Raw genomic sequence first — 27,645 nt, forward strand, 5'->3', positions numbered from 1 at the left:
CTGGCTTGTTTCCTTGAAAATAAATATTTTTAATGCTATACTGTGGAGCATTGCAGGCAAAGCAATTAGGCTAAATCTCCATGGAGACAAGCATGTGGTGTAAAAAGTTGTTTATGTTTGCATTTTGTGTTTTGTGTTATGCTAATCATTCAATCAGAAAGCAAAATGAGCTCCTCATACTGTGTCCTAAATCCTGCAACTAATGGTGCCTTCATGTTCTATGATAATTAACGTAGATACCAAAACCCAACATCTAAATTGCACATAAACACCCACCCTCATCATAATTTCCACTGGAAAGCTGGGAGATTTTTATGATACACGAGCTGCCGAGATGAGATAAACTGACCTTTCAACATGGCGGAGAGCAGCGAAAGTGTTGTGAATGAAAAACATGTTGCTGTTAGTTGGTTAGATTGTAGCCTAGATAATGCCTAAAAATAATTTTAATAATAATTTTTGAATTATTTCTATTTTTTAAATATATATATATATTTAATTACATTCTCCCCTTGCTGTAGCAAATGATTCAGCAAGTCTAAAACTGTTTCACCCAAGTAAGAGGTCAGGATAAACTCTGGGTCCACCACGTTTCACGTCACTAAGACAACAAAAGCACTTGAACACAACACACTTGTAATTTCCACTTCACAAGTGGAGAGAGTCATCTTTCCCATAACACGTAAAGCATGAAGCAGCATGAAACCAGTTTGCAAAGGACAATTCTAAGATTAACGTATCTTCAATTATTCACATGACTGGTTCAGCTGTGATTGTGCTGTTTTTAAACCTGAAGTGTAGAGCTATATTATAAATATTACCTCTATTTTCGCATAGGATCTACCCATCAATGAAAAAAAAAAAAAAAAAAAAAGTAATACATATTTATATGTAATGTCGCACTTATTTATTTATTTTTTGGCAAAGTAAATTAATACATATGCCTACATGACATTCCTCATTCACTGCACATACTTAGTGCCAGATAGGCAAACTGTGAAAAGTGTCTTGCCCCGGGACATGACAGGACACCAGACCCTAAACATATAGTGGTATACAGTAGAGAATGTGTAGAAAATGTCTCTGCGTAGAACTGATTACTGTATTTGTATAGTAAGTAAGTAAGTCTTTATTTATATAGTGCTTTTCACAGACATTTTCTGTCCCCAAAGATGCTTTACAGAGCATTATTCAGCATTAATCATTCACTCTATATAGGCCAGATGCTTACTTGTTCATCAAAAATAAATAAATAAATAAATAAATCCAACTAATAGGCATACAAAGTGTCAATAGATGGCGCTTTAGAGACTACAACATTAGTGAACCTACTGTACACTGCACGGTTTGAGGAGAGAAGAAGACTTGGTAAACAAACCTGCAGACTGATCGTCTTACTGATTTGAAATAAGTTGTTATAACATGACGCGTGCATAGTGATAGAAAGACTGCATTTCCCATGAAGCATTGGGGCATGAGCACGGTTTAACGGACTTTCAGCTCTTAAATATCAGCGCGGTGCAGTGCATTTGAGATAAACGCGCGGGGGGGCATAGTCCACTCGTGCGTCTGTCCTGGAGGTAATCTAAACTTTTATTACGTTTATGAGCGACGACAGCGAACGTAACGGAGAGACGCGAGATCCACGTGTGCTCGAGTGTTGCGGAGGGCTAAACAACGTAGACTACTCCCAGGTAAACGATAGGGGAAAAAAGGGATAATTCACGGTTTTGTTTTGTCCTCTTTCCGTGAGATGACAGCGCTGGATACTTTCACCCTTTGAATGAACCGTGCTGAAGCTATGTGTTATGCTAGCGGTGACAGGAAGTTGAGTATCAAAATAAAAGCACGCTCACGGTACACGTCAGATTTTAGATTTATGATGAGAAAAATTTTAATGACGTTTTGATTTATGTTTATCACAATTATTTACTAGGGTGACATCCCCGTTTGTGGTGGTTGGTAATAATAAAATTGTGAAAAGAACAGGTAATTAAGAAAAAATGTTATGCACTCGGCCCATTCATGACTTATTCACGACTAACATGAGTCAGTATAGTCACATTTTCATGTTTTGGTCATTTTTAAGCAGCTTTTCTGTATGTCATCTAAACAAATGACAATTTATGCCTCTCTTTACTGTTGGCAAGGTATGGTCAAAAACAGGAACACCAGGGACATTTCTTGTATAAAAACGGGACAAATCACTGGTTTGGGTTAAGTCTGCTGGGACAGGGGACACAGGGCTCAAAAGTGGGACTGTTCCGGGTAAATAGGGATGTCTGGTCACTCTATTATTGACTCTACACAGTCTATTTTTTGACAATATTTCAATTATCAATCAATCAATTATTTTCTTGGACAGTTAGCCACTGTGAACTTTAGCCTTTTTTCATTTAATTACGCATTTAATTTCACATTTGATTTCACGTTGTAAGTCATATATATGCTCGCTACTTCCCAATACAGATAAAGGGTTACTCAAACATGTGTGAATTAAACAAAACACAACTCCAGGTATGATTGTGATGAAGAAACCGCATTATAACATTGATTAGAAAATAGTGTAATATGGTTCCTTTAACCCTAACTAATATCTTTAAAGACCGGTTTTAGTACATTTTTGTTAGACTGACATTAATCGTCTAATATACTCCAAAAATGATTGAGATTTTTTGTCATTTATTGCAGATCCCTATCTGTATTTCAATAAATGCATGGTAGACCATTTACAATTTCTATAACTAATTTCACTGTGGCAAGACAATGTAAGGCTGCCAATCAATCCCTACAACTACAACTAAGATAAAATAAAAATATGAGCATACATTCAAATAAGGTAACTAGAAATAGATATATTTGATATACAAAACATACAATATGGCAGAAGAATAGTGCAAGTAGGTTAATTACAGGCCTACATACGTAATCTTGGCTGCTTGTTACTATAAATGACATTGACCTTAGACTTTGGTTTGAACTGAGCTTATTAGCTTTATAAAAGCACATTGGTTCTCTTCATCTCAAGCGTCATTGGGCCTAAACTGTGAAACCACAGAAGTACGCTCTCTGAGGAAAACTTCACTTTCATAAGACCTAATTTTACAAGTACCTATTAGGATATTACACAAGTGATAGACAAGGGTTTTTTTCGTGCCACTTTGAAAGTAGAACAGAGAAATATGGGCAAGTTCTTAACATGCACGTGACAGGTTTTCATTATTTTCTACTTATTACTTGGTTTGGTGGGACAGTACCTGTGGGAAATATTTACTTAAGTGGTAGTTTATGGAAAAAAAAAGTTTAAAAGAAAAGTACAAAAATACAGGAAAGAGCAGGTCTAAAACTTAATGCCTCTACCTACTATATGTCATCAACACAAAGTTTGGGCCTTCGTATGTCACATCTGCTGCCCAAGTGATGCACTTAAAGCAGAGCTATTATGGAAAATCAACTTTTTTAGAGCTTTTAACCAAGTTATAGTTGTCATGCATATTTGAGTAATCTTTATACTCTGTCTTCAAGATATCATTGCTCCAGTCAACCCCCGTTTACACCAATTTTATTTTCTTAATTGTGATAATCCAGAGATTCAGCAGCATTGCATAGTCGTTTTGATACAAAACAAACAGCGACGTCAGCTCCCACTGGACATGGACTTGTTTCTTTTATTACATTGTTTTAGAGCTATATTGTGATTTAAAATGCCCAAATTATAAAATAATGTTCCACGGGTGTCATAGATTATAAATATAGCAAGCAAGCAACTTTAAAGGTGCATTGTGTAACTTTTCTGGTGTGTGGGCCTGCCACCTGCTTTAACATCTCATGGAGATGTTACTGCATTTTCTGGAATGTTTTACAGTATGACATTAAACCCTTCTCTCATCATGGAGATGAAACCAAACCAAGTTACAAGTTAGATCTGTGGAGAGCAGCATTTCTATTTTTTTAGGTATCTGGATATATTTAGGTTTTTGAGCAATAAAAAAAAACTGTAATTGAATAAATGTAAATTTGTTATGTTATGTCATACTGTGGAACATTCCAGGAAGAGCAATAACGTCTCCACGGAGAAAAAAAAAATATGACAGACCCGCCACCAGAAAAGTTACCCAATACACCTTCAAAAATCTAGGAAAAACTATACAAGGTGAGTCACATCTTAAATACAGCTGCGTTAAGTATGTTTTAATAGAGAAATGACTTGTCTAACCTGTCATATACACTTTAATCTGCAGCCTGGGGGATGTGGAGTAGTTTGGGGCACTCATTGTTCTGTATGAATTTGCTGTGTTTTTTTTCAGATGGACCTGATGCCACTACAGACACTTTTCAAACTAATTGACTTCACTGAGCCAAGCTTTTGTGTGGCCGTCGCTGCTATCATCTTCAATCCTCTGTTCTGGAATGTGGTAAGTGCATAGTGAATCACATTATCTAAGAATTCAAAGTGTATTATTCTCAAAATAGTGAAAAATATGGTTATATAAGCACGTCGTGATGGCAGAAGTGCTGTAAAATTGTGTTGTGTAAAATGTTGTTGCTATTATGGGTCATAGGTTGCCTAATCTTTAAAGGGCCCATATTACACTATTTTCTGATCTATGTTATAATGTTGTTTCCTGGTGTTGTGTTTTGTTTGACTCACACATTTAACACACAAATCCTTCATATTTAGGCTGAGTTCTCTGAGTTCTCTAGGCTCAACTGATAACACTATATGAAATCACAAGGTGGAGCACAGCATTGTGAGCTTTGGAGACAAACTAATAATAAAGGATTACTCAAACAAAACACAACTGGGTATGTTTATGATGAGGATCTCAATGTTGTGAGAATTTTCAAGATTAGATGTCTTCAGCCACATGTTCCAAATTAGCGGCTGTGGTTGGATCGTCCTTTTTATCGCGAAAGGCCTAAACGTGCACCTCCATGTGCCTTTCTCAGGATCTATCATTTTCATATCACACAACCCACACATGATATGTTTTAAGTGCCTTGGCCCTTCTCTGCTGTGCACCATCTGGTAGATCAGCCCCTGAGTATGTACTAAAAGAGCCACTGATTGCGGTTTTACTTTTTGGTAGCGACTGAAATAGCGGTTATATTTAGCCTGTGACTTGGAAGCACAATGGTCAATCAGTATCATGCAGCGGAAGAGGGCACCTGTGCTGTGTTTCCCACCTTTATGAGTGATTTGTCCCATCTAATCAGGGCACACCTCATCAATCTCCTTTCATACAAGTCCAGTACATGTCCATAAAAAGAACTGTGTGAACTATGTCCAACTTTTTTTTTTTTTTTTTTTTTTACAATATATTGTTAATAATTGTTCCTCTGTAGTCCTGTATGTATGTCTGTAGGCCAATGTTGTGGTGGCTTAGATTTTAATAAATTCTTCTCACTAAGCCTAAAATAACAAAACTGAACTTTGAAAATTAGGGACTTTTGAAGAAAACACTGTTAAAGGACACCTGTTATGCAAAATTGACTTTTCATAGCTTTTAATCATATTCCTCCTTCTCATTTAGCCTCTGGAAGTTGCATTTGGAGTGATTTGTACATGTTGCATTTGAGTAATCATGAATCACTTATTTTCAGGGATCTATTAAAATAACTGGATAGGGTGTTACTGTTTGTAGCTGCCTCCAGTTGACATAGTGGCCACTCACTGGTACTTCAGCGAAAATCCCCTGGGCCGTGAAAGGGTTATTTCTCATAGAGCGCAATGTAATCACAAACATCTCATGTTCGGCTGACAGGACACCTACAGTTTATAAAAATGTCAGATTTTGTGGTGATTTTTAACCTATTTTTAGATCATAAACTTTTTCTCAGCTCAAAATCCTGCAGTTGTCATTCTGATTGGTCAAAGCGGTCACGTGATACACAAGCCTGTGCTCTGGGTGTGCGCTCGCATGCATTCACATGTGCCCTTGGGAGAAAAGAGCACTATTGCGCATGCTCAATCGGCCAGCAGCAACTGGAAGTACCTAACTGGGCTAGGCTAATTTGGAGTCATGTGCCATTGAGCTCAGCCCATTGACTTGAAAGGGCAGCCATTTTTACACATTTTCAAGACACCATATTGCCAATCATGCACTGTGTTCACTGCCACCGGCATACACCCAGTGCTTTGTACTAACTTCGTTCTACTTTTTTTTTCTCAATCAGTGATACACTTAGAATTTGGCAGCATAATGTAATCATCAAAAAAAAGGGGGAAAAAAATCACTCCTCACTAGTGTGATGTGCAGATAGCTACAGGATTTGCCGGTGTTATGGATCTGTTGGTGGTGATATGTCAGCATGTGGAAATGTGGGCGTGGCTTGCAAGGACCCAGCTTTAATAAACCTAATATTTAGTTTTAAACGCGGTATCCGTGTTTCTTTTGAGTGCTTATCATTTTATTAAATCATATCAATAGTATTTATGAAGCAAAGTAGGCATGAATGTATCGATAAGTGCGCTGTCCTGAACTGATATGGCTCATTTGCACGGATTCCAATGGAGACATGAAATACTCGCCGCGTGTGTTGCAGAAAGACAATCCTGGCTCTCACTGCGTTCTTTAGTTCAGATGAATATGTAAATTCACATCTCCACTTCTTACAAGGCTGAAAGAAAGCCACATAAGACATTATATTTAGACAGCGCCCCAGATGCCCTGGGAGAGGTGTTTGCGCAGATGCCTGTGCATCTGTTTGCAGAGAGCAGCTTTCTGTGTTGAGGAGCCATGTACACAACATTACCCAACAAATCCTTAACCAACTCCGTTCAAGATGATGTTTACGTCAACGTCAGTTCCGTTTGGGCACCGCATCTTTCTAAAACGGTAGTCGGCAGACTATTTCTTTAAGTGGTTTTAGATTACTACTGTGATTGAAAATGTGATCATATTAACATAATATAACATAGTGCTCCATGGGTGTTGTACATTTTAACTATTTAACAAGTTCAAGCACAATAAGCAATCATTAAGAGGTAATTCCACAAAGATGAGATTTTGCTAAAAAAAAAAAAATATTATAAATAAAATTTTAAAAAGCTAAACTTGGCCAATAGTGTTGTCAAAATAATGTTAATCAATTCTAAAACTAGTATTTTATTTTATTTATTTATTACAAAATGACAAACATATACAGCAAAAACTATTAAGCATAATTTAGCAAATACATTTTGTAAATGGGACACCCCTGGAGCCGGCCTTCGCTCATAAATGGGGCCCATACCAATTTAAATAAAGGCAATACACAGTACAAACATTCCACTACTGTAGTAGTAAGTAAGTAATGTAAGATTTGGTTTACAAAAATCATATTATATTAATAAATATTCTTGAATAGTTTTAGTACTATAGAAGTAGTTTGAGACCACATGATAAAATAAGAAACTACTGTTTTCTAGAGTCTGAAAATGTTGTATTGTATTTCAACCTGTAGAGACTGGAAAGAAAAATATTTGCGAGCTTTATTGAACGAGATCTCTTTTGGTGCGCAGATGGCAGCAGAAGACATAGCGATGGAGGGCCATTTAAATGACGTTTGGGAGAGGTCTCCAGGACACTTGGACACTAGAGGTGGTAGAGGTGAGGCTGAGAAGAGTGAAGGGGACGATAAGATGAGGAGAGTGAAGGGGACGGTAAGAGGATGATGAGAGAGAAGGGGACGATGATGAGAAGCTGAGGTGGTGCCGGGGAGGAAATGGGTCGTGGCACAAACCAAAACGGCCATGCACCTGCAATTGGGGTTTAAACTGGGCATACTGGGAGCTGATTGGACAAGGAGGAGGTGTGGCGAGTGGTGGGGAGGAGTATTTGGAATTAGTAATAAAGGCTGAGGAACAAGTAAATTGGAGAAACGGTGAGATAGACAGGAGAGAAGTTAGGTCTTACAGGCTGCATAAGCTAGCTCCGTTTGTGGTGTTGAAATCAGTATCAAGTGTGCTACAATTTAGGTCTTTGTAAGGAATTTTTAAATGTCTTTTTTATTTTTTCATTATTATTATTATTATTATTATTATTTTTATTTTATTTTTTTTTAAAGACAAAACACATGCTCTGTGCAGCCCTGACTTCAGATCCCGGTTGAACATGATTGTCTCATGTGTAATTGGCAAATTGCTATAATTGACTGCACTCTCACTAGAGCTGGTTTGACTTTCACTTTAATGTTCAACTAACTAGATGTTATTGGTGAGTCATTTTTTCAGCAGTATTATTGGCTAACCTTGAGCAGTGACTCATCTGACATTGTTGCTCTTCAGCCCGTCAGAACAGATCCTTCTAATCACACAGAAAATTACCTGTGCTCCACTTCCCCTCAGGAGCCCGGCACAAGGGAGGCCAGCCTTAAGAGTTTGAGTTTGCTATTTGTGTGTTATGTCATGAGGAGTTTAGAGGTCTAGTTTTCTTATTTGACAACTTTAATTCAACATTTGCAGTTATTCTGCGCCACCTTCAGCCACAACAACAACCATCCGAATTGATCAATGAAGTTAGGAAGAAGTAAGGAAAGGAGACATTATGCTTCCTTTCATAGTTCCTTTAGCGTCGGAACCTCGTGAAGGTCCCTGAACAGCGGTTAGGTATTCTACATAAATAAACTCAACTTTATAAACTCAACATATAAAGCTGAACTACTATAGTATACTGTAACAGATCTACATCAGCCTGCTATATCAGCTACATCAGCTTTGCACATATTTGTTTCAGTTTTACAGAAAGAAAACTTAAAACCACATGGCTCATTTGCATATATTCTAAGCGATGAAAAAACAGCTCGCTTCTTGGGTGATGTGGTCAGCGTCTTCGGACTAAAGGACACGACTCAGTGGAATGTGTTCTTTCTGTGACAGAGGGATGTGCTGCTGATGGTGAGTCTATTCTGTGCTTGTATCACAGTGGAGGTAGTTCGTGTTAAACCTTTCAAAGATCACACATGTGCAGGTTTAGCACAATGAACAGCAATCATTTCACTCATGTACTTTATTTATGTCATCTACCGTTGTGATAAAAAACATTGGCTGTAAAGAATGAAAGGTTTAAATATTTCTCATAAGACTTGACTCGGCGCAGTAGTGGAGGACCGTGTGCTTGTTGTAGTTTTGACTGAACAGCTGTTGTTCCCGCCGCTGGTTAGGAGGATCCAGATGCACCTAAAGCAGTGGTAGCTCCTTCTCGTCAGCGCTCTTTTCTCCTCCTTTGTCCTTATAGTTGATCTCATGGCGTAGCTCTCGTAGGTCAGAGAAAAGGAAGAGGAAAGACAAGGAGAAGGAAGGAGGTATTTTTATCCAATTTTGAATGGGGCCACCAACTTATCCTTTGTGCTGTTGTCCATATAAATTGTAATAATCTAAATAAAATAATACAAAAATGAATATAAAATGAAATAAAATCAATTAATGTAAATTTTGGATGACTAAGACACCATCGAACGATTAACCAAGGACTACCGCCCTAACTAGGTTTGTATGGGGAGCCAGATAGTAGTAGATAGCTTTGTCAATTCAGTATTCAAAGCACTTACGGAGCCTTTTTTTTTTTTTTTTTCATTCTTTTCAATTTCAACTTATTTCCTGTTCCACATTTGATTATAGCTCACCAAGAGCAACACACTTTTTTCTTCTCAGTATGTTATTTTTCTAATTTAACAGTTATAATTGCTGAAGAAATCTGTTTTAATATTTATTTTATTTTATTTTTTTTACTTTTCACAGGAATATGATTGGTTCTGACCCACCGTAGTAAGTCACTTCATGGACCCCAAATCATGTGCCATTTTTTCCCAACATATCTGTGCTAATATGTGTCTAATATTCTCAATACAAAATCACTGGAAATCACAAATAACAAATTGTCTTGATTAGGGCTGCACAGTATATTGCAAAAATATCAATATTGCAATAGTGGCTGACTCAATAATCTGTATGGCAAAAAAATATATAAAACATCCAGACTCTTTCTTCCAGGTTTGCGTCTAATAAAAATGTATTATAAGAAATGCAGATTGATCTTTTTTTAAATTTTTTTATTTCTGCTTTTATAGTTTAAAGGTCTCCTATTACACAAAATGTACTCTTGTGAGCTTTAAGCCATGTTATAATGCTGTTGCTTCCTTAAAAACATCGAAGTTGTGTTTTGTCTCAATCACACATCTAACTCTTTATTAGTCTGTCTCCAAAGCACAAATGCTATTTTCCACCTTGTAATGTCAGTTGCTATCTTTTTACCATTCAGATTATTCTAGTGAAGGCGTATAGACTTAAAAAACACAATGGAGTAGGGATGGGCATTTGATGAAATTTTCTTAATCGATCGTTGGAAGAATTAACGATCGATTATCAATTAATCATTAATGTTTTTATATTAAAATGATCATCATTATTATTACTATCTGCACTACTACTCTGCATAAATAAATTCAACTTTACAACATATAAACCGTAACCACTCTAGAGCCACATCAATCCGTCTGAGATTATAATGTGTTTAATTCAGTTTTGCGCAACTCTCACAGAAACGAAACTTAAAGGTTGTATAGAGGATTTTCCAAGGAACGAGAAATCCAGCTACTGTTTCTCCTTTTTTAAATGTTGTGCATGCATGAAACCCCCCCCCCCAACAGCTCCCTACGTAGAAACGCCTCCTCCCGCCTCCTTACGCCAGAAAGTACTCATCGCTGCACATGACTTGTAAACAACTAACTACAGTGTTGGTTAGGCAAGACGGAGAAGTGAGGAGCGAGGGGAGCGGTGCGCGGAGATTCCGTGCGCAGAAAAGAAGTGAGGAACAGGGAGAAGAGCGAAACAGGGAGCGGGGAGAGGAGCAGTAAAGGGTGCAGAGAAAGGTGCGCGGAGATTCAGTGCGAATGAAGCTACTACTACAACACGCAGCAGCAAGCGGACTCTTTCTTTGCATTTAAAATTACGTTTTCAGACATAGGATATCACATTCGTGTCCTTGACTAGCTCTTGGAAATTAAAAAAAGTACGTTTTCATAATAAGCAGAAGTGACCTGTCCAGAAGTAATTTGGCGACCAGTGCGTCAGTCTTTAGACCCTTCGTCTGCTTCAGTTGCGCCATTGCTGGAATGAATTTCCAAGAATCACCTTAGTTTGGCTTCCCTGCTTTTCCCCTTGTCTTCTTCTTTCAGTGACCTCAAAAACTGACTTTCTTTTGCGGCTAACTGCTCGTAGATTCTTGTCGCCATTGCAACAAACTTTGTGCGAAATGCGAGGAAGATATAGGTCAAAAAAGCCGCTAAGAACTGTTGCGTTGGTGGAGTAAACAGGTCTGTGCCTCTGTGCGTCTGTGGACTGCGTGACAGTCGTACATAAACCACGTAATGGCAGCGCGCAGGCAAGTCAGTTACGCTAGAAACGTAGGGAGTTTGATTGACAGCCTGTCAGCTAACAGATAATGAGGCAGTCTCGTTGTCTATTGGCAAATGTTTATCTGGCCCCACCACGTCCAGAGTTGATGAATGTTTATTGTATTTTTCTTTTGTCACCATAAATACAAGGCTACTGCATCTCTATAATGCTATCATTGACAATCTGAAACAAAAAAAAATCCTCCATACAACCTTTAAAGCATAAACTAAGCGAAGATAAAACTACAGCTTTTGTGTCGCTGATGCGGTTCAATTTCTGTTGGATTAAAAGACATGACTCAGTGGAATACAGGTTAGTGTGACCATATTTGCGTTTGTCAAAACCAGGACACCGTACGGGGGGAGGGAGGTGGGGACTCGTCATTGACATTGAGCAACTCTCACCTGGCAAAGCTTTTTCCCACTGGACACCGAAACGTGTGCTGCTTTGTACACTGTGACACACATGGACTCCCACTTGTCCCGACCGGAACGGAAAGCGTGGAATTTCTTGTACAAGTCATCGTTAAATACACATTTGCACTTCGGCACGCTGCAGGCTGACCGAATGTTTGTGTCTGCTCCCTCCTTCTGAGTGCAGAGAGACACATGTACGAACCTGTTGGGTCACGCTACACACAGCAACCTACATTCGGTTTGTCGATTAAAATGAACGTAATCGATGAAATTCGTAATGATCAATTATCGATTAATCGACTAATCATGCCCATCCCTACAATGGAGTACTTCCTGTTTTACCGCATGACATCACAAGGTGGAACAGTGTTTTTTGTTTGAGAGAGACAACTTGTTGAAAAAAAAAAAAAAAAAAACTTAAAAAACTTAAAAATGCACAATTAACAGAACATTACTCTACAACAAAAAACCTACACTTTTTGATGAGGAGACAGCATTATAACAGAAAACAGCTTAATATGGGCTCTTTAATTGATGGGGAAAGGTGTGGTTTATTAAATTTAAGTCAGCTTGGATTTTTTTTTTTATTATATACTTGTTATATAAGTCACAGAATTCTAAAAGCACCTCAGGAGTCAGCAGTCTATCTTTGGCATTTCATCAAGTCTGTACAATAGCTCTTTCTCACGTTTCCACCTACATCCTACGCCTGCACTGACCTTGCCTAAGAATAGTTCGCTGTTTAAAAAAATTAATAAATAAAAAAAAAATATATATATATTTTTTCACTTGCATGTAGGAGGTAGGCTGTTTGAGGTGCATGATGCCCCGTCGGCTGAGTAACAGGAGATGGTTGTTCTGACCCAACAGTCCACCGACGCTGTAATCGAGTCAAAACTCCAGCTCTCTGCAGGACGAAGTGACCCAGTGCTTCTGCTCAGGGACAATCTGTGTGGTACAACTTATTATTTCTGCCTCTGGAAATAATTTTGCCACCGGTATTTGGATATTGGTATGCTGAATTACTTTGTACGTTTCTAGGGGTTTCAAAGCAAGCTGGCAAATGGACTAGAACCTAGGCCTGCCACGAGGACAAATATGGGGCGACTCAGTTGGTAGCTGGTGTATGAATGGGTGAGTGGTTTCTTGATGGTGGAAATGCATGATATATTTTGAAGTAAGATAGGTTAGGTTAGGTTAGGTTGCTTTATTTGTACCCGTAGGTAAATTTGCTTTGCAGATTTCAGAGGCAGGTTCCACATTTCACATTCCATTCATCCACAAAACACGTATAAAAACACAATTACAAAATAAAGTGTTACAGTGCTCCAGTGCAGAATGGTTTGTTCCATAAACAATTACTTAAATTCATCCATCACGCTTAGCTAAAATCACAATAAATATTAAATATGTTAAAAACATACAATCTTAGATAAATTGATTACAATTTATTCGTAAGTGCGAAAGCAGCCGGAACGAAGCTCCTTTTAAAACTAATTTGTTTTAGATCTTGGGACTAAAAGCCTCTGACCTCTGGGAAGCAGCTGAAACTCTGAGTTTAGTGGATGTTGCTCGTCTTTTAAAATACTCTGGGACCTCCTCTGTAACTGTCTCGAGTACAGAGAGTCCAGGCGGCTCTGAGGATGAACAATCACCTCACTCGCCCATTTAAGCGACTGATTCAGGGAGTTCTTGTTTTTAGCAGAAATGCTCTCAAACCATGAGACCAATGAAAACGTTAAAACCGATTCCATAAGTGTTTTATAAAACAGTGTCATCATGGTTCTGTCTACACAGTAAAAGGACAACTTTCTCAGACAGTGAAGGAATGTGAATGTGTGAAGTGAATAATTACAGCAGAACAATTATCGTCAATTTTGAATCACTGAGTGTTCCAAGATACTTATGAGTCCACACACTCAACTGACTGCCCCTTTCTATATGTGACATCATACTGAGGCGCTTACTTTCGATATATTGCTGAAGAAAATAGGCTATAGACGATAAATGATAAAGTTGAAACTAAATTATACCACTGACACCATAAAGTACAATTATCCCTAAAAAACAATTCAAAATATGAGTAAAATATAATTTAAAATACACACTGCAGTAAATTAATAGCAGTATGAAACACTTTAGTAGTTAGTTTGTGTCTATAATAAGTGATAGAAGTCCATAATTCAACCTTCTTCAGCTAAAATTTTATCGAAGAACAGCAAAATGACTAACAATTCTCCACTAGTACAATGAAAAAGACCCCAAGTGATTGTTCCATCTATCAAGTTTTGAACTATAATTCGATCTGGTAATTATCGTGACAGGCCTACTAGAATCCCAGGTTGTTATAATCAGAGATGTCTTTACACAAGTATAAATTATTTTGTGTAAAAATGTACTACTGTTACAACTGTTAATATTGCAACTACAGATACTGTGAATGTTGGAGATGCTCAGTTGATGCTGACAAATTTGAACTCCAACCTAATTTCAGCAATGTGTGCCATAACTACGCCCTTTGGATGTGTGTATAACATTGCTGGTGTCTGACTGATTAATAAAAGAAGGGATTCTAGTAATGGGGGGTAATGAGATTTTAATACAACTCCATTTTGACATCAGGGTTGATAGTTGATGATTAAGTTCCTGTTGTGTAAAAAGTCTATAAGAATCCAAAAAAAAAAAAAAAAATATAATAATTGTACATTTATAAGGAATAATTTAGCATTTACTCAATTTACCTGTCATGTTGGCTAGGGCTCCCAAAATAACCTTGCAGCTGATCTGAAACCTCCCACAGAAAAATTTGATCGACATCCTAAATATTTTTATGTTGCAGAACGATTATTAACACATTTTTTATTTAAGTAGTTCTTTGTGTTATTTAATCATATTTGCTTAAAATACATACTGTCTTCTGCTTTCCTTCCTTATCTATATATTCTGCCCTGTTAGAATAGGAGTAGTACTTGAACTGAGCACTTCAACAGTTGAGACATAAGAGCCACTTCACTGCATGCAGTAGACTATGTACAAACCACTGTTTGTTTGTTTTTTCTTTCCGTATCTATTTTATTCTTCCAGTATTAAAAATAGTAACACTAAGTTCACACCCACTACTTCCCATTGCTGAGAAAAAACAGACTGATATTTCTGCTGAACTCTAAAATGGAAGGATTTGCACTTTGCCGGTTTGAATGGCCTCGAAAGCAGGTGAAAAGTGGGCGTCTGCTCTTTTTAATGATGCTCTTAAATACCGTCGTTTTACAAACACGAATTACACAAGTGAATGGGAGCATACTTTGCATCAGCTCTGAACAACATGTACTTCTCGGAGACAGAGACACAGCAAGGCATCACCGTTGAGTGCGTGCGCACCTGGTGGATTAGAATGTACGAGCATAGATATACGGAGGGTGACGGGGCGGTGAAGAAAAAAGAAAAAAAATTGAAAATGAAGAGTTGGTAGTTTTCATTTCCAGCCTCAGCGGGGCCATGAGGTTACTGTGCCACCAAACGCTGTGGCACAATGACCTGATTGTAGAACGGGGCCATATCCCGCTGATAACCTCCAGAACTCTCCGTGTCACCATTGAGTTAAGGCGCTTGCTCGGCAGGCGTCCCTCCTCTCGTATCGTCATCACACCTGCATAGAACGCAGTGGGATGCCTCCGCACGCCCATCTGAGCATGTCGGTGGCCTACATTTGACTCAGCCTCGGAACTGGATGAAAGTCTGGTTCTATTTTGCAACTGGCTTCCAGCAAACTCCATCACAGGCTCCTGCACCTGTTGGGGATAATTACAGCAGAGCACTGATTGCGAAGGGTGAACATGAACAAATCTCCATCACGAGCTAAAATCTTCTCAAACTGGTTCCTTTTTCCATTGAAATTAAAATTGTTTTGAAGCTTTGACTGAAGATTCGTGCACCCAGGAAAATTATGTTTCTTCAACGTTTGTACAAAAAGAATACTAGATGAACTATTCTAAGACATATTGCACGACTCAGTGGGTGGCAGTTTGCATTTTCCATTCACTGTGAAGGATGATGACCTATTCTTGACTTGTTCAGAGATAAATTAGTACTTATAACTGTGATATAAGTATATATTGTTTCTCTTTGATAAGTTATGTATGTAGGTTATTGTGTTATTGTATTGTGCCGAGTACGCAGTTCAAACTAAACTTAACAAATGTATATAAAATGTACCGTTAAGTGCTCAGAGGTGGTTTATTTCATTCAACCCTGTGGCTCCCAATCCAACAATCCCAATCTGTCACTCACACAGCACATTAATACATAGATTCATAGTAATTCATAGTAGATTAAATGTCTTGCCCAAGAATACAACTACAGCATGAACTGTTTGGATCTGGAATTTGTGGATGATTGCTCTACCTAGCCCTTCGTGAGTTATCATCCAAAAAAATACAGAGGTTGGGTAAACTTTGGGGACCGAAAGTAGCATAGCAACATTATTATCTCTTCCACTTATGTCTTTTGAAATATGTTACTAACTTCTCCATTCTCTGTATATAAGCCATATTGTCTGCAACTTTTGAACCAAGAGAATATCCAAATATTTAAAGGTGCACTATGTAACTTTTCGGTTGGGGGTCCGTCACCTTCTTGTTTAAATGGATATGTCATTGCCTTGCTCAGAATGTTCCACGATATTAACATTAAACAGCTCTAACTTACATACATTCACAATCACAGGTGGTTTTATTGCTCAAAAATACCTAAAAAAAACAAGTATTCTGACGTTGAGCAGGGTTGCCTCTAGAGCCCGACCGATATGGATTTTGTTGTGGCCGATATGATACCGATATAATGATAGTTGGAGCTGCCGATAGCCGATATAATCACCGATATATTTAGTGATGTAAAAATTCACTGTAAATCTTGAATTATTTAAAAAAAAGTTAGGTTTGGCTCTTGTGGATTTTAAACTGGGTTTATTTAGGAAACATTTATTGTTATTCTGCCTCTTTACATGAAATGTCATAGGACTAAAGCAGGTCTAAGGCAGGTCTAAAGCAGGACTAAACCAGAACTGAACCAGCACTGAAAAAGCACTAAACCAGGACTATAACAGATCTAAACTATGTGCAAAACAGAACTAAACCAGAATTTAACCAGGACTGAGTGTCGGGACTCGGTCTCTATCTCTCTCCCTCTCTCGACCCCAAGATTAGTCCTGGTTTATTTATTTTATGCTGAATATATTTTTGCAAGTTTTTTTTTACTCTATGCACACGCAGAGTTTTGAAAGTTTTGTTTTTAGCCGCTGCCGCTGTCAAACTACCACGAGTCTGAACGCGACGTGAAGAGAAAAAGTGAGAGAAAGAGAAAACACGGCTCCCAATAAGGATCAGGCTCCCGTCGTTTGCTTCAAAGAGCCGGATCTAAGAGCTGCTTCGTTCGCGACCGACCCATCACTGCTAGCGAGTAAATAAACAATCGCTATTATCCTTCAGCCGTAAATGCTGCGTGCCGCGTTAATTAATTATATGCGCAAATTTCATCATTCACACGTCTATTCACAGCTCATTTACAGATCAATGCAGGTCCAGTAACAAATATATGGCCAATATAGTCACTTTACAATAGACCAATAGAAAACGGCCCATTTATGTGTGGGAGCTACAGCAGCTAACCGCTAACCAAAACTTGCTTCAAAGTTGACATATTTCCAACACTCACCGCTCACACAGGCTCCTCCTCACATCACAAGTCTGCACTGATAAATGTCCTTTTAATCCAGACTCAAACCGATTGTCCGTAAAAAGAAAATAATCCCAGTGTTTGGGTCTGTGTCTGCGGATGTAAACAAACGCATGTGACTCTCACACAGACAAATGACTCCGCAGATAAATACTGATGCGGAGCCACATATTTGGACATTTATCTGACTGTAAATTGGATTAAATGAACATAATGTAGAGAGTCTAAGCTTTATAACAACGAATAACATGCCCACGTGAACATATCGGCCCCTATCAGCAAGTATTTCGGCCGATAGCCAATATGCTTCCAGGTGCACAATTCGGCCGATAATATCGGCCAACCGATATATCGGTCGGGCTCTAGTTGCCTCTCCACAGATCTTGATCTTGTTTGATCTCCATTAAGATAGAAAGGTTTAATACTGTGAAACATCCCAGACAAAGCAATAACATGTCCATGAAGAAAAGCTTTGTATGGACCCTCCACCAGAAAAGTTACACAATGCACGCATCGCCATTCTAATGCATATAAGTTCAGAAGTCACTTTGTTGGCGAACATCTGATCCAACTCATCTTTTGCTACATGCCCTTTGTCTGTTTTCAAACAATTAAAATCTTGTGCATTTAAAAAAAAAAAAAAGTCTCATATTTCTGGGCCAAAACCACGTCCAACACTTTTAAGTCAAATTGGCCGACTGTTGTGACTCAACTCATGTTTTCGTTGGGGATAAGAATGATTCAGTCTTTGTAGGAGCTGTCTGAAGCTACTTAACCAAAGAAGTGTTCAGCCACTACAACCAAAAGAGCCCCACTGCCGCATTCACTTCCTGTACACCTATGGCTAGAATAATAAGTACCTGCGTGCTCCCTTAGCTTTTTGTTTTTTTCAGTAGTACATTCTGTTTTTAACTCTACCGCAACTGCTACTCCTGCTGCACTAGTTTAACCTCCTGCGTACTTGCTTCCTTTGTCATAGAATGGTCGGGATGGAGGGTGGACCTAGCAGGTCAAAATGTTTTCTTGTTTCTCTCGTTGATGACTCAGAATATGAACTAGTGACCTACTTTGAAAGTTTACATTCGAAGTACTCTCCACAGGCCATGATTTCATTCATTTTAAATAGACCTGTTTCACAATGGCCGGAAGTGCGCCACTGGAGGGTTGCGGAACTTCTGGTTAATGGTTTTCTATAGAAAAATGTCTGTGGAAATGTCTCGTGTATTATCCACCAGATTAATAATGCCCCATCAAAAAAATTTAAATACAGAATAATAGTACTTTCTTTATCTCAGCATAAGGTCTTACATTTTTTCTGATACAGCTCAAAATCAACTAAAACTGTTCAAGAAAGCTCAAATTTAATCCTGTTTATGTCATTTTTTGCAGTATAGATAGTTGCTGAAATAAGTATCTAGTTTTGATATCAAGTTTTACTTTTGATTAATATCTGATTTTCAATGCTTTTGACAGCCCTGTATGTTATACTAGTATCCTTCAGTACTTTTCTTTTTTTTTTGGCAGTTTGCAGTAAAGCCCGACCGATATATCGGTTGGCCGATATTATCAGCTGATATGGGCAACTTTAGGCATATCGGCTATCGGCCGATATGCTTGCTGATAGGGGCCGATATTTCACATGGGCATGTTATACCTCGTTATAAATCTTAGACTCTCTACATTCTGTTCATTTTATCCAATTTACAGACAGATAAATGTCCTAATATGTGGCTCCACATCAGTATTTATCTACGGAGTCATTTGTGTGTGTCCGTACTGTCCCTGAACACACCACAGAGTCGCGTCACTCACGTGTGTTTGTTTACACCTGCAGACACAGATCCAAACACTGAGATTATATTCTTTTTACGGACAATCGGTTTGAGTCTGGATTAAAAGGACATTTATTAGTGCAGATTTGTGATGTGAGGAGGAGCCTGTATGAGCGGTGAGTGTTGGAAATATGTCGACTCTGAAGCTAGTTTTTGTCATTTGTTATGGGTTAGCTGCTGTAGCTCCCGCACATAAACAGACTGTTTTCTATTGGTCTGTTCTAAAGTGACTATATTGGCCGTATATTTGCTACTGGACCTGCACTGATATGTAAATGAGCTGTGAATAGAGGTGTGAATTATGACATTTGCGCATATAATTAATTACCGCGGCGCGCACGTATTTACGGCTAAAGGCTAATAGCGCTACTTTCTTTACTAGTTATGGGTCCGTCGCGAACGAAATGACTCTTAGAACCGGCTCTTTGAAGGGAACGACGGGAGCCTGATCCTTATTGGGAGCCGTGTTTTCTCTTTCTCTCACTTTTTTTCTCTTCACGCCGCGTGCAGATTCGTGGTTTGACAGCGGCTAAAAACGAAACTTTGAGAAATTTGCGTGTACGTAGGATTAAAAAAAAAAAAAAAAAAACGAGCATATTTGACTGTAGTTTAGCATAAAATAAATAAGTCCCGGTTTAGTCCTTTTTCAGTCCTGGTTTAGACCTGGTTCAGTCCTGATTCAGTCCTGCTTTAGAGGTGCTTTAGTCCTGCTTGCAACAAAACAATCTGAAGAGCCACTTAGGAGCCAAAAGAATCAGCAGCTTTTAGTGAGCCGAGCCAAAAGAGCCGGTTCTCCAAAAAGAACTGGAATACCCATCACTAGTGTCTAGAATGTGATGCAAAAATGCCATTAAGCCAACCTACTGTCTGTAAATATGATATAAAGAGGCAGAATAACAATAAATGTTGCCTAAATAAACCCAATTTAAAATCCACCAGAGGCAAACCTAAGTTTTTTAAACAATTCAACATTTACAGTGAATTTTTACATCACTAAATATATCGGCGATTATATCGGCTATCGGCAGCTTCAACTTCCATTATATCAGTTTCATATCGGCCACAGCAAAATCCATATCGGTCGGGCTCTAGTTTGCAGTAATCACTAACCTACAAAAACACCTTTAAGTCAATACATTTTTTTTTCATATACATAAATATATTTTCTGCTATTACTTGTATTTCTTACATAATCCGTTCTATTTCCCTTCTATATTTCATTCATAAATTGCGCAATAAAATGAAGGTGCTATTAATTTTCATCCTGTGTGACAGTACAATTGGGTCATGAGTATGTAAAAATACACAGACTCTGCATCTGATTAGCAAATGAATCATTAATCAAACGTGTCACATTGTATATATTCATAATATTCACAAATGTTACGTGTGAGTCATCTTTGGGAGACAAAATACCCTGCTCTCCTTTAACCAAGACATGAACCTTAGCTCCTCAATAGACAGAGGAATTATAATGCATAAAAAATGAGTTATGACATCATACTTTTATTGAATCAAACTTTTGGAGCAGTAAATACATTCTCAATTGGGCGTTTCTGCGTGACAGTCTTGTGATAAGTTTATTAGGGACCTTGTTCAAATTTGAATTGAATGAATGATGCTTACATAAGGGTCTGTGGAGAGGAGGTGCACTTCGGTTGTCCCAGCTGAACCTCTTCTGAGCTCATAACAAGCCCATTGTTCAGAAGCAGCAGTCTTTATTCTTTGGTGAAATAGGAGGCATTTTTTGATTACGGGGCTGTTTGAATTTTGGCCGGAGAAGCAAAGTGAAGTATTCGGTTAGCATTACTGTGTACGTGGTGGTTGCAATTGTTGGTTGCTGTAATCATAAGAATATGCGTCATAAACAATCATGTTGTTCACCTCTCAAGTAATCATGTTGGCATTAAAATGAGCACATAAACAAATTTGCTGAAGAAAATATAGAAATTAATTCATGCCACTGACACAATAACCTTAAAGGAGGATTATAAAATGTTCTAAATATAAAGTACACAATTGTTAAGTACACAAAAAATAATAACAGGAAGGTCCCCACTAGTATAAAGAAAAAGTATCCACTATAAATATCGACCCCCAGTCTATCATTTATTGAATTTGTGTGTTTTTCTTGAGAGATGCAAATGTTTTTATGTAATGTAATGTAATATTTTGTGATTTTACTGTTTTGTATTGATTGTGTTGTCTGCTCCCTTAATTAAGTCTCTTTTGAAAAAGAGAATCTGAATCTCAATGGGACTTAGTTAAAAGGATAAAGTAAAAAATAAACACAACAGATACTCAAAGGGATTTAAAATACTTTATAGTGTGGTGTATAGTATCACTTGGTTCCTTCCTAAAGTGTGGAGATTAGGGATGGGCATTTGATAACATTTTCTTAATCGATCGTCGGAAGAATTAACGATCGATTATTGATTAATCAACATTTTTATCTTAATAATATAATAAATGTTTTTATATTAAAATGATCATCATTATTATTACTATCTGCACTACTAATCTGCATAAATAAATTCAACTTTACGACATATAAACCGTAACGACTCTAGAGCCACATCAATCCGTTTGACATTATAATGTGTTTAATTCAGTTTTGCGCAACTCTCATAGAAACAAAACTTAAAACCGCATGGCTAATTTGCATAAACTAAGCCAAGATAAAACTACAGCTCTTGTGCGCTGATGCGGTCAGTTTCTGTCGGACTAAAAGACACGATTCAGTGGAATACAGGTTAGTGTGTCCATATTTGCGTTTGTCAAAACCAGGACACCATACGCGGGGTGGGAGGTGGGGCCTCATCATCGACATGTGCGACTCTCACCTGGCAAAGCTTTTTCACACTGGACACCGAAACATATGGTCCTGCTTTGTAAACTGTGCACATGGACTCACACTTGTCCCGAACGCAATGGAAAGCGTGGAATTTCTTGTACAAGTCATCGTTAAATACACATTTGTGTTTCGGTACGTTGCAGGCTGACCAAATGTTTCTGTTTGCTCGCTCCTTCTGAGTGCAGAGAGACACATGTACGGACCCTGTTTGGTCACGCTACGCACAGCAACCTACGTTCGGTTTGTCGATTAAAATTAACGTAATCGATGAAATTCTTAATGATCAATTATCGATTAATCGACTAATCATGCCCATCCCTAGTGGAGAGTGTCATCGATTCGTATCTTAAGACCTTCTTTTGTGATTGTGTTGACAGATTATTGGAGTACTGTTACACAGTTGTTGGTAATTGGCCATATTGAACTCAAAACAGGCTACAGTTAATGTGCCGATTCTGTACAAGTTCTTTGCGCTAATAATAGGACAAAGACGCCAGTAGAACATGCATGCGCCTCATTTACGATATAACGGATTATAGATAAACAAAACATTAGATTGACATACATAATTGGTTTATATCACAGGTGTCAAACATAAGGCCCGGGGGCCGGATCCGGCCCTCCGAGACCTTTAATCTGGCCCTCGGCTGATTTTCTACTAAAATATTTTTATTATATTTTCTATTAAAATATTGGTAATTTTCTGCGCCTCTTATCACAGCAGTGTCTCCAGCGTCTCTGTGCGTGGCCCCTCCCACCAGGGCAGGCTCAAATGAAGCCTTGCCTCTTTTAAAGGACGATTGTTTTGACTGTTGACAGTGACACCCTCATCAACAAAATGTCAAAAATAAGAAAAGCTGAGCCGAGTGCAGGATTTTCCAAGAAAAACATTTTTCAAGTTTCAGGTTGTTCATAATATTAGAAATATTTTGTAATAGAAAGAGTTCATCAATTAAAAAAAATATTTCTGTAATAGATTTGCATTTCTCTGCACAAATTATTGAACTTATTGCTATTTTTGGGATATATATGCCGTGAGTTTTCTGATCTGGCCCTTTGGGTTCAAAGTAGGTTGGATACGGCCCCCGGACCAAAATGAGTTTGACACTCCTGGTTTATATAGTCATGTTTGTGTTTTATTTAAATACATTTGTAAACCTATTAACTTTTTTTTATCCTAGGGTTGATAATAAGACAATAATCTACCTGAATTTTAATTAGTCGACTAATCTTTTTTTTTTTTTTTTTTTTAATTACAAGAACTTTCTATAACAGCAGAAGTAAGAGTTAGATGTAGATTTGATATGTTTTGATAAAGGCAGATTAAATTTGTGACACACCTGTCATTATACATCTTTTGTATGAACTTCTGTGTAGTTTTAGTCTTGTGAGCACAGTTTCAGTCAGATATAGAGATACTTTTGAGAGTGTTTTTAGTCAGCTAATCAATCTGAAGGACATTTTTAGTCAACCAAAAATGACTTTAGTTGACTACAGCCCTAATAATGTCTCTGTCACAGTGAGAGTGCTGCTCTGAAGCTGCGGCACTGTGGAGGAGTTGGAAAGTTTTGCAATATTAACAACATAACAAATGACTGATTATTTTTAACTAGGCCTATTTCATACTGGTAATGTTTTAATTCAAGTGGAGCTAAACTCAGCATTGCATATTGAATTATTTATAAAGACAGAGGATCTGCCTAAACTGTTGGTATTTCAAAATTGCCAAAATAAAATGATAAAATGGTATTTGGATTGGTATCGGTTGGTATCAGAAATGAAAAGATGTTTAAAGATCGGTATAAGATCGAGAGCCATAAAAACTGGATCGGGGCATCACTAGATTTAAAAACTTTGACACATGCAACCCATGCCACGTTTAAATCACCTGATCACCATCATTCAGCACCTCTTTCGTCCATTGACATTGTCCATTAGCTCCTCGCTCAGTCCAGATTGTTATTCTCAGGGAGCCTTATTTCACATACAGTTCCCAAAATATCGCCCTAGGCCTCTTGTCTCCCACTGCTTGAGAGGTTTTAAGCTGTGTTTCGTTTCAATCGCCAGTACGAAGTACTCCTTTGTGTCCCCCCCTAACTTGGTATCTCACGTGGAGGTGATTATCTGAGTTTGTGGTCGCGTTAGATCTATGTCACACTGACACAGATACTGCCGGGAGGTAACTGGTCAAAGTGTTCTGCTTTAAGGCCAGCTGACAACTCTTAAGATCTTGTGGCCATATGATTAAACATTATATAATGCGTATAAACCTCAGCTCAGTGGCTTGTTTAAAAGTATAATGTTGCATATTGAAACTATATTTGGCCACGCACAGTGGTTTGGGTGTTTAAATAGTGTTGGATAAGTTTCATCTGTTGTGTAAATGTAGCATTAAAACCATGACAAATGTGCAATAAGTAGCACATTGAAGTTTGGCACCATCAAAGGGGTTAGGTTCTTAAAGATGCACTATATGTAGCTTTCCTGGTGACCTCAGTTCCAGTTGCGATACTATGACTATGGCTATGAGACTGAAAACGGCATTTATTTTTCATAAAACTGATACAAATGTGTTACTTCGCTTTATCTCTTCAGTAACTACAGAAGAGCTTTGTAGAAATAAAAGTTCAAACATCATGAGACTGTCTGTGTTCAACCAGGATATCGCCTGGACTATTATTTGGAAGCTGATATCGGACACCAATATTGGGTCCGTGCGTCCCTATTCCACAGTAAAATACCTTGGAAAACAGGCATTCTTGTGAACAGGATTGTCTCAGTGGAGATAAGTATTTTTAATGTTATACTATGAAACATTTCAGGAAAAGCATTACAATATCCATCGAGACAAGCATAGTTCCATAATGCACCTTTAAAGAAACCCCTCCCTGGCTGTCCTGACACTGGTGGTGCTGTTGAAGAGGATCATGTGGAGAGGTACAGGTGCACTGCACAACTTCTTCTGGTGGAGAGCCTACTACCTGCTTGTCTCCATGGAGATGCTTTCCCTGGTATGACATTGAACATCCCCATATAACATTTATTCATTACGGGCGTCTATATTGCTCAAAAATACTATCATTCTGAATTGTAATGTCATGTAGTGCTGTAACCTGCTCGTCTCCCTCATGGTAGGTACAGTTAATCTATACTGTGGAGTAGGGGTGGGCGATATCTCGATATTTTAAATATATCTTGATATTTTTAAAACTTGATATGGATTTTGACATATCGTATATATCCATATAATGCTTATTTTCAATTCTGGTTTCGCCGCTTCGCTTGTTTGCCTTCTCTGTGCGTGCCCCCACCTCCCTGACTTTGCTGCTTGAGTCTTATTCACTCGTCACTACCTCTGTGAATGCCGAAAGTTGGTGCCAGTGAACAACTTCTAGCACCACGAACTTTTTCCATCATTTATAGACAAGACCATCAGCAGCACATCCTCTGTCACAGAGAGAACACTCATATTCCACTGAGTCGTGATCTTTAGTCCGAAAGAAGCTGAACGCACGAGCGGCACAAGGAAAGAGCCGTTTATGCAAATGAGCCATGTGTTTTTAAGTTTTGTTTCTGTAAAGCGTAAACACATGTGCGCAAAGCTGCATTAAACACATTATAATGTCAAACAGGCTGATGTGTCTCTATAGTCGTTATGCTTTATATGTTGTAAAGCTTAGTAATGTAAAGTTTATTTATACATAAGATTTTAATGAATAATCTGCTGCAGTGTAACTTGTTCAACAGTGTCTGGAATCCTTGGGTTTGACCTGCAGTGGATTGTGAGACATCTCAGAGCTCCTCACTGCTGGATAGGAACATGGGTCCGTTAAAATAAGGAACCTCCCGAGCTTCCTCTGCTAAAGGAGCTCAAGGTTTTTGTACGGTTAACAGAGTTAATGCAAAGATGAGCTTGAGTTGAGTTCTTTTATTTATGAATGAAAAGAAGGCAATATGTATTATTTCTTTTATTTAAAAGATTATTATTTATGTAATCAAGGATTTTTTGTAATCTTAAATGTGGCAGAAGCACTTAGTTCCTGTATCAACTGCCGACCTCTTGCACTTCAATAAAAAAAAAAAACATTGTGGAATTTGGCATATTTGCTTTTGCAGTAGTTTTGGGGAGTTATTTTTCCTGTACACATATCAAGATATATATCGTATATTGAGATATAGCAAAATATATCGAGATATATTTTTTGCTCCATATCGCTCAGCCCTAACATTTCCATGGAGATAAGCAGGTGATGGACCCTCCATAGAAATGTTATGCACTGCACTTTTAATGCATAGATTGCTGTCATTCATGGTTTATTTGTTGCATTCAAACATATGATCACAGCATTAAAATCACCTCCAAAGTATTACATGTGACTATTACATAAAGGTTGTTTTTTGGAATGCTGTCAGGTTTGTGTGTAACAGATGAGCTGCTTTGCCCATTCTTCTTACCCTGCACTGTATCTGTTGAAGTGTACCGTCTGGAGGTTGGCAGGGAAAGTTAGTCCTTTTTTGGTCACAGTCTGCTGTTGATCCTTAGATAGAAAAAGAACATCCAAGTGAGTCATCTGAATTTATACGCAAGGAGAACTTGGAGATAAATACAGAGGAGACAAGTGTCAGCACATAGAATTTTCATTTTATCACAAGAGTTGGGGTGGATTGGGGAGGTGATGGTGAACAAGATAACCCGGAAATGTTCCTTATAAAGCAAAACGCTGCCATGTCAACCTGACTTTCAACTGATTAATTACAGCAAAACTTCAATGGATGTAGTCTAAGGAACAAAGTTGAAAAGAAAATGTATTACAGACTTGTTATTCAGAATTAAATATTTGAATCTCATTTTTTTTTTTTTCAATAAATTTGTATTTAAGATCACTGTGACAAAATGTGTAATATTTTCATTCCTAAATTATCACTTTAACAGAAGAAAATAGCTTTTGGTTTGAACGTCAGATAAATTATCTATGTGCGTCATAAGGATGTCTGTACCTTGTGTTTTGATAAGAATTGTTACTGAAGATCTTTTGAATTTGCAAATTACATTTTGCTCCAGTGTATAACTTTGAAGCCAGGGTATTACTTGTTACTTTTTACTTTGACCCGAAAATCTATCAAATTATTTTTGAGCATTTTTTCAGCATTCTGTTTTTCTTTTCTTAAAGCGGGGGTATTATACAAAATCATCTTTTTGGAGCTTTGTGATTGATGAGATTTTAGGTCCATGCATATATGTGATCTCTCCTGGGCCTTAATCAAACCTATAAATAGATTTATGGAACCAATTCCATAAATCTACAAAAGCATGATACAAAACACTACACTACAATCTCAAAAACCTGATGTGTAGTAGATTCATTAGCGAAATGTATCAAAAGTGTAATGTGAGAGTGCTCTGAGGGGGGAGGGACTTAGCACGGGAGCAAAGAG

The 27,645-nt window shown here is 37.9% G+C and overlaps 1 protein-coding gene across 1 annotated transcript in view; it reads left to right on the plus strand.

Moving 5' to 3' along the window:
* Positions 1 to 1,365: 1,365 nt before the first annotated feature.
* The window catches only part of pemt (phosphatidylethanolamine N-methyltransferase), a 68,802-nt gene continuing 42,522 nt past the window's right edge, over positions 1,366 to 27,645 (plus strand). Inside the window, exons 1-2 of the mRNA XM_020939711.2 lie at positions 1,366 to 1,694; positions 4,308 to 4,415. Of these exons, the coding sequence (XP_020795370.1) occupies positions 1,605 to 1,694; positions 4,308 to 4,415 (198 nt within the window). The 5' untranslated portion in view covers positions 1,366 to 1,604. The remainder of the gene's footprint in view (positions 1,695 to 4,307; positions 4,416 to 27,645) is intronic.

Source organism: Boleophthalmus pectinirostris, unplaced genomic scaffold (genome assembly GCF_026225935.1).
Source record: "Boleophthalmus pectinirostris isolate CB_2022bp ecotype Guang Dong unplaced genomic scaffold, ASM2622593v1 HiC_scaffold_14, whole genome shotgun sequence".
Taxonomy (NCBI): Eukaryota; Metazoa; Chordata; class Actinopteri; order Gobiiformes; family Gobiidae; genus Boleophthalmus; species Boleophthalmus pectinirostris.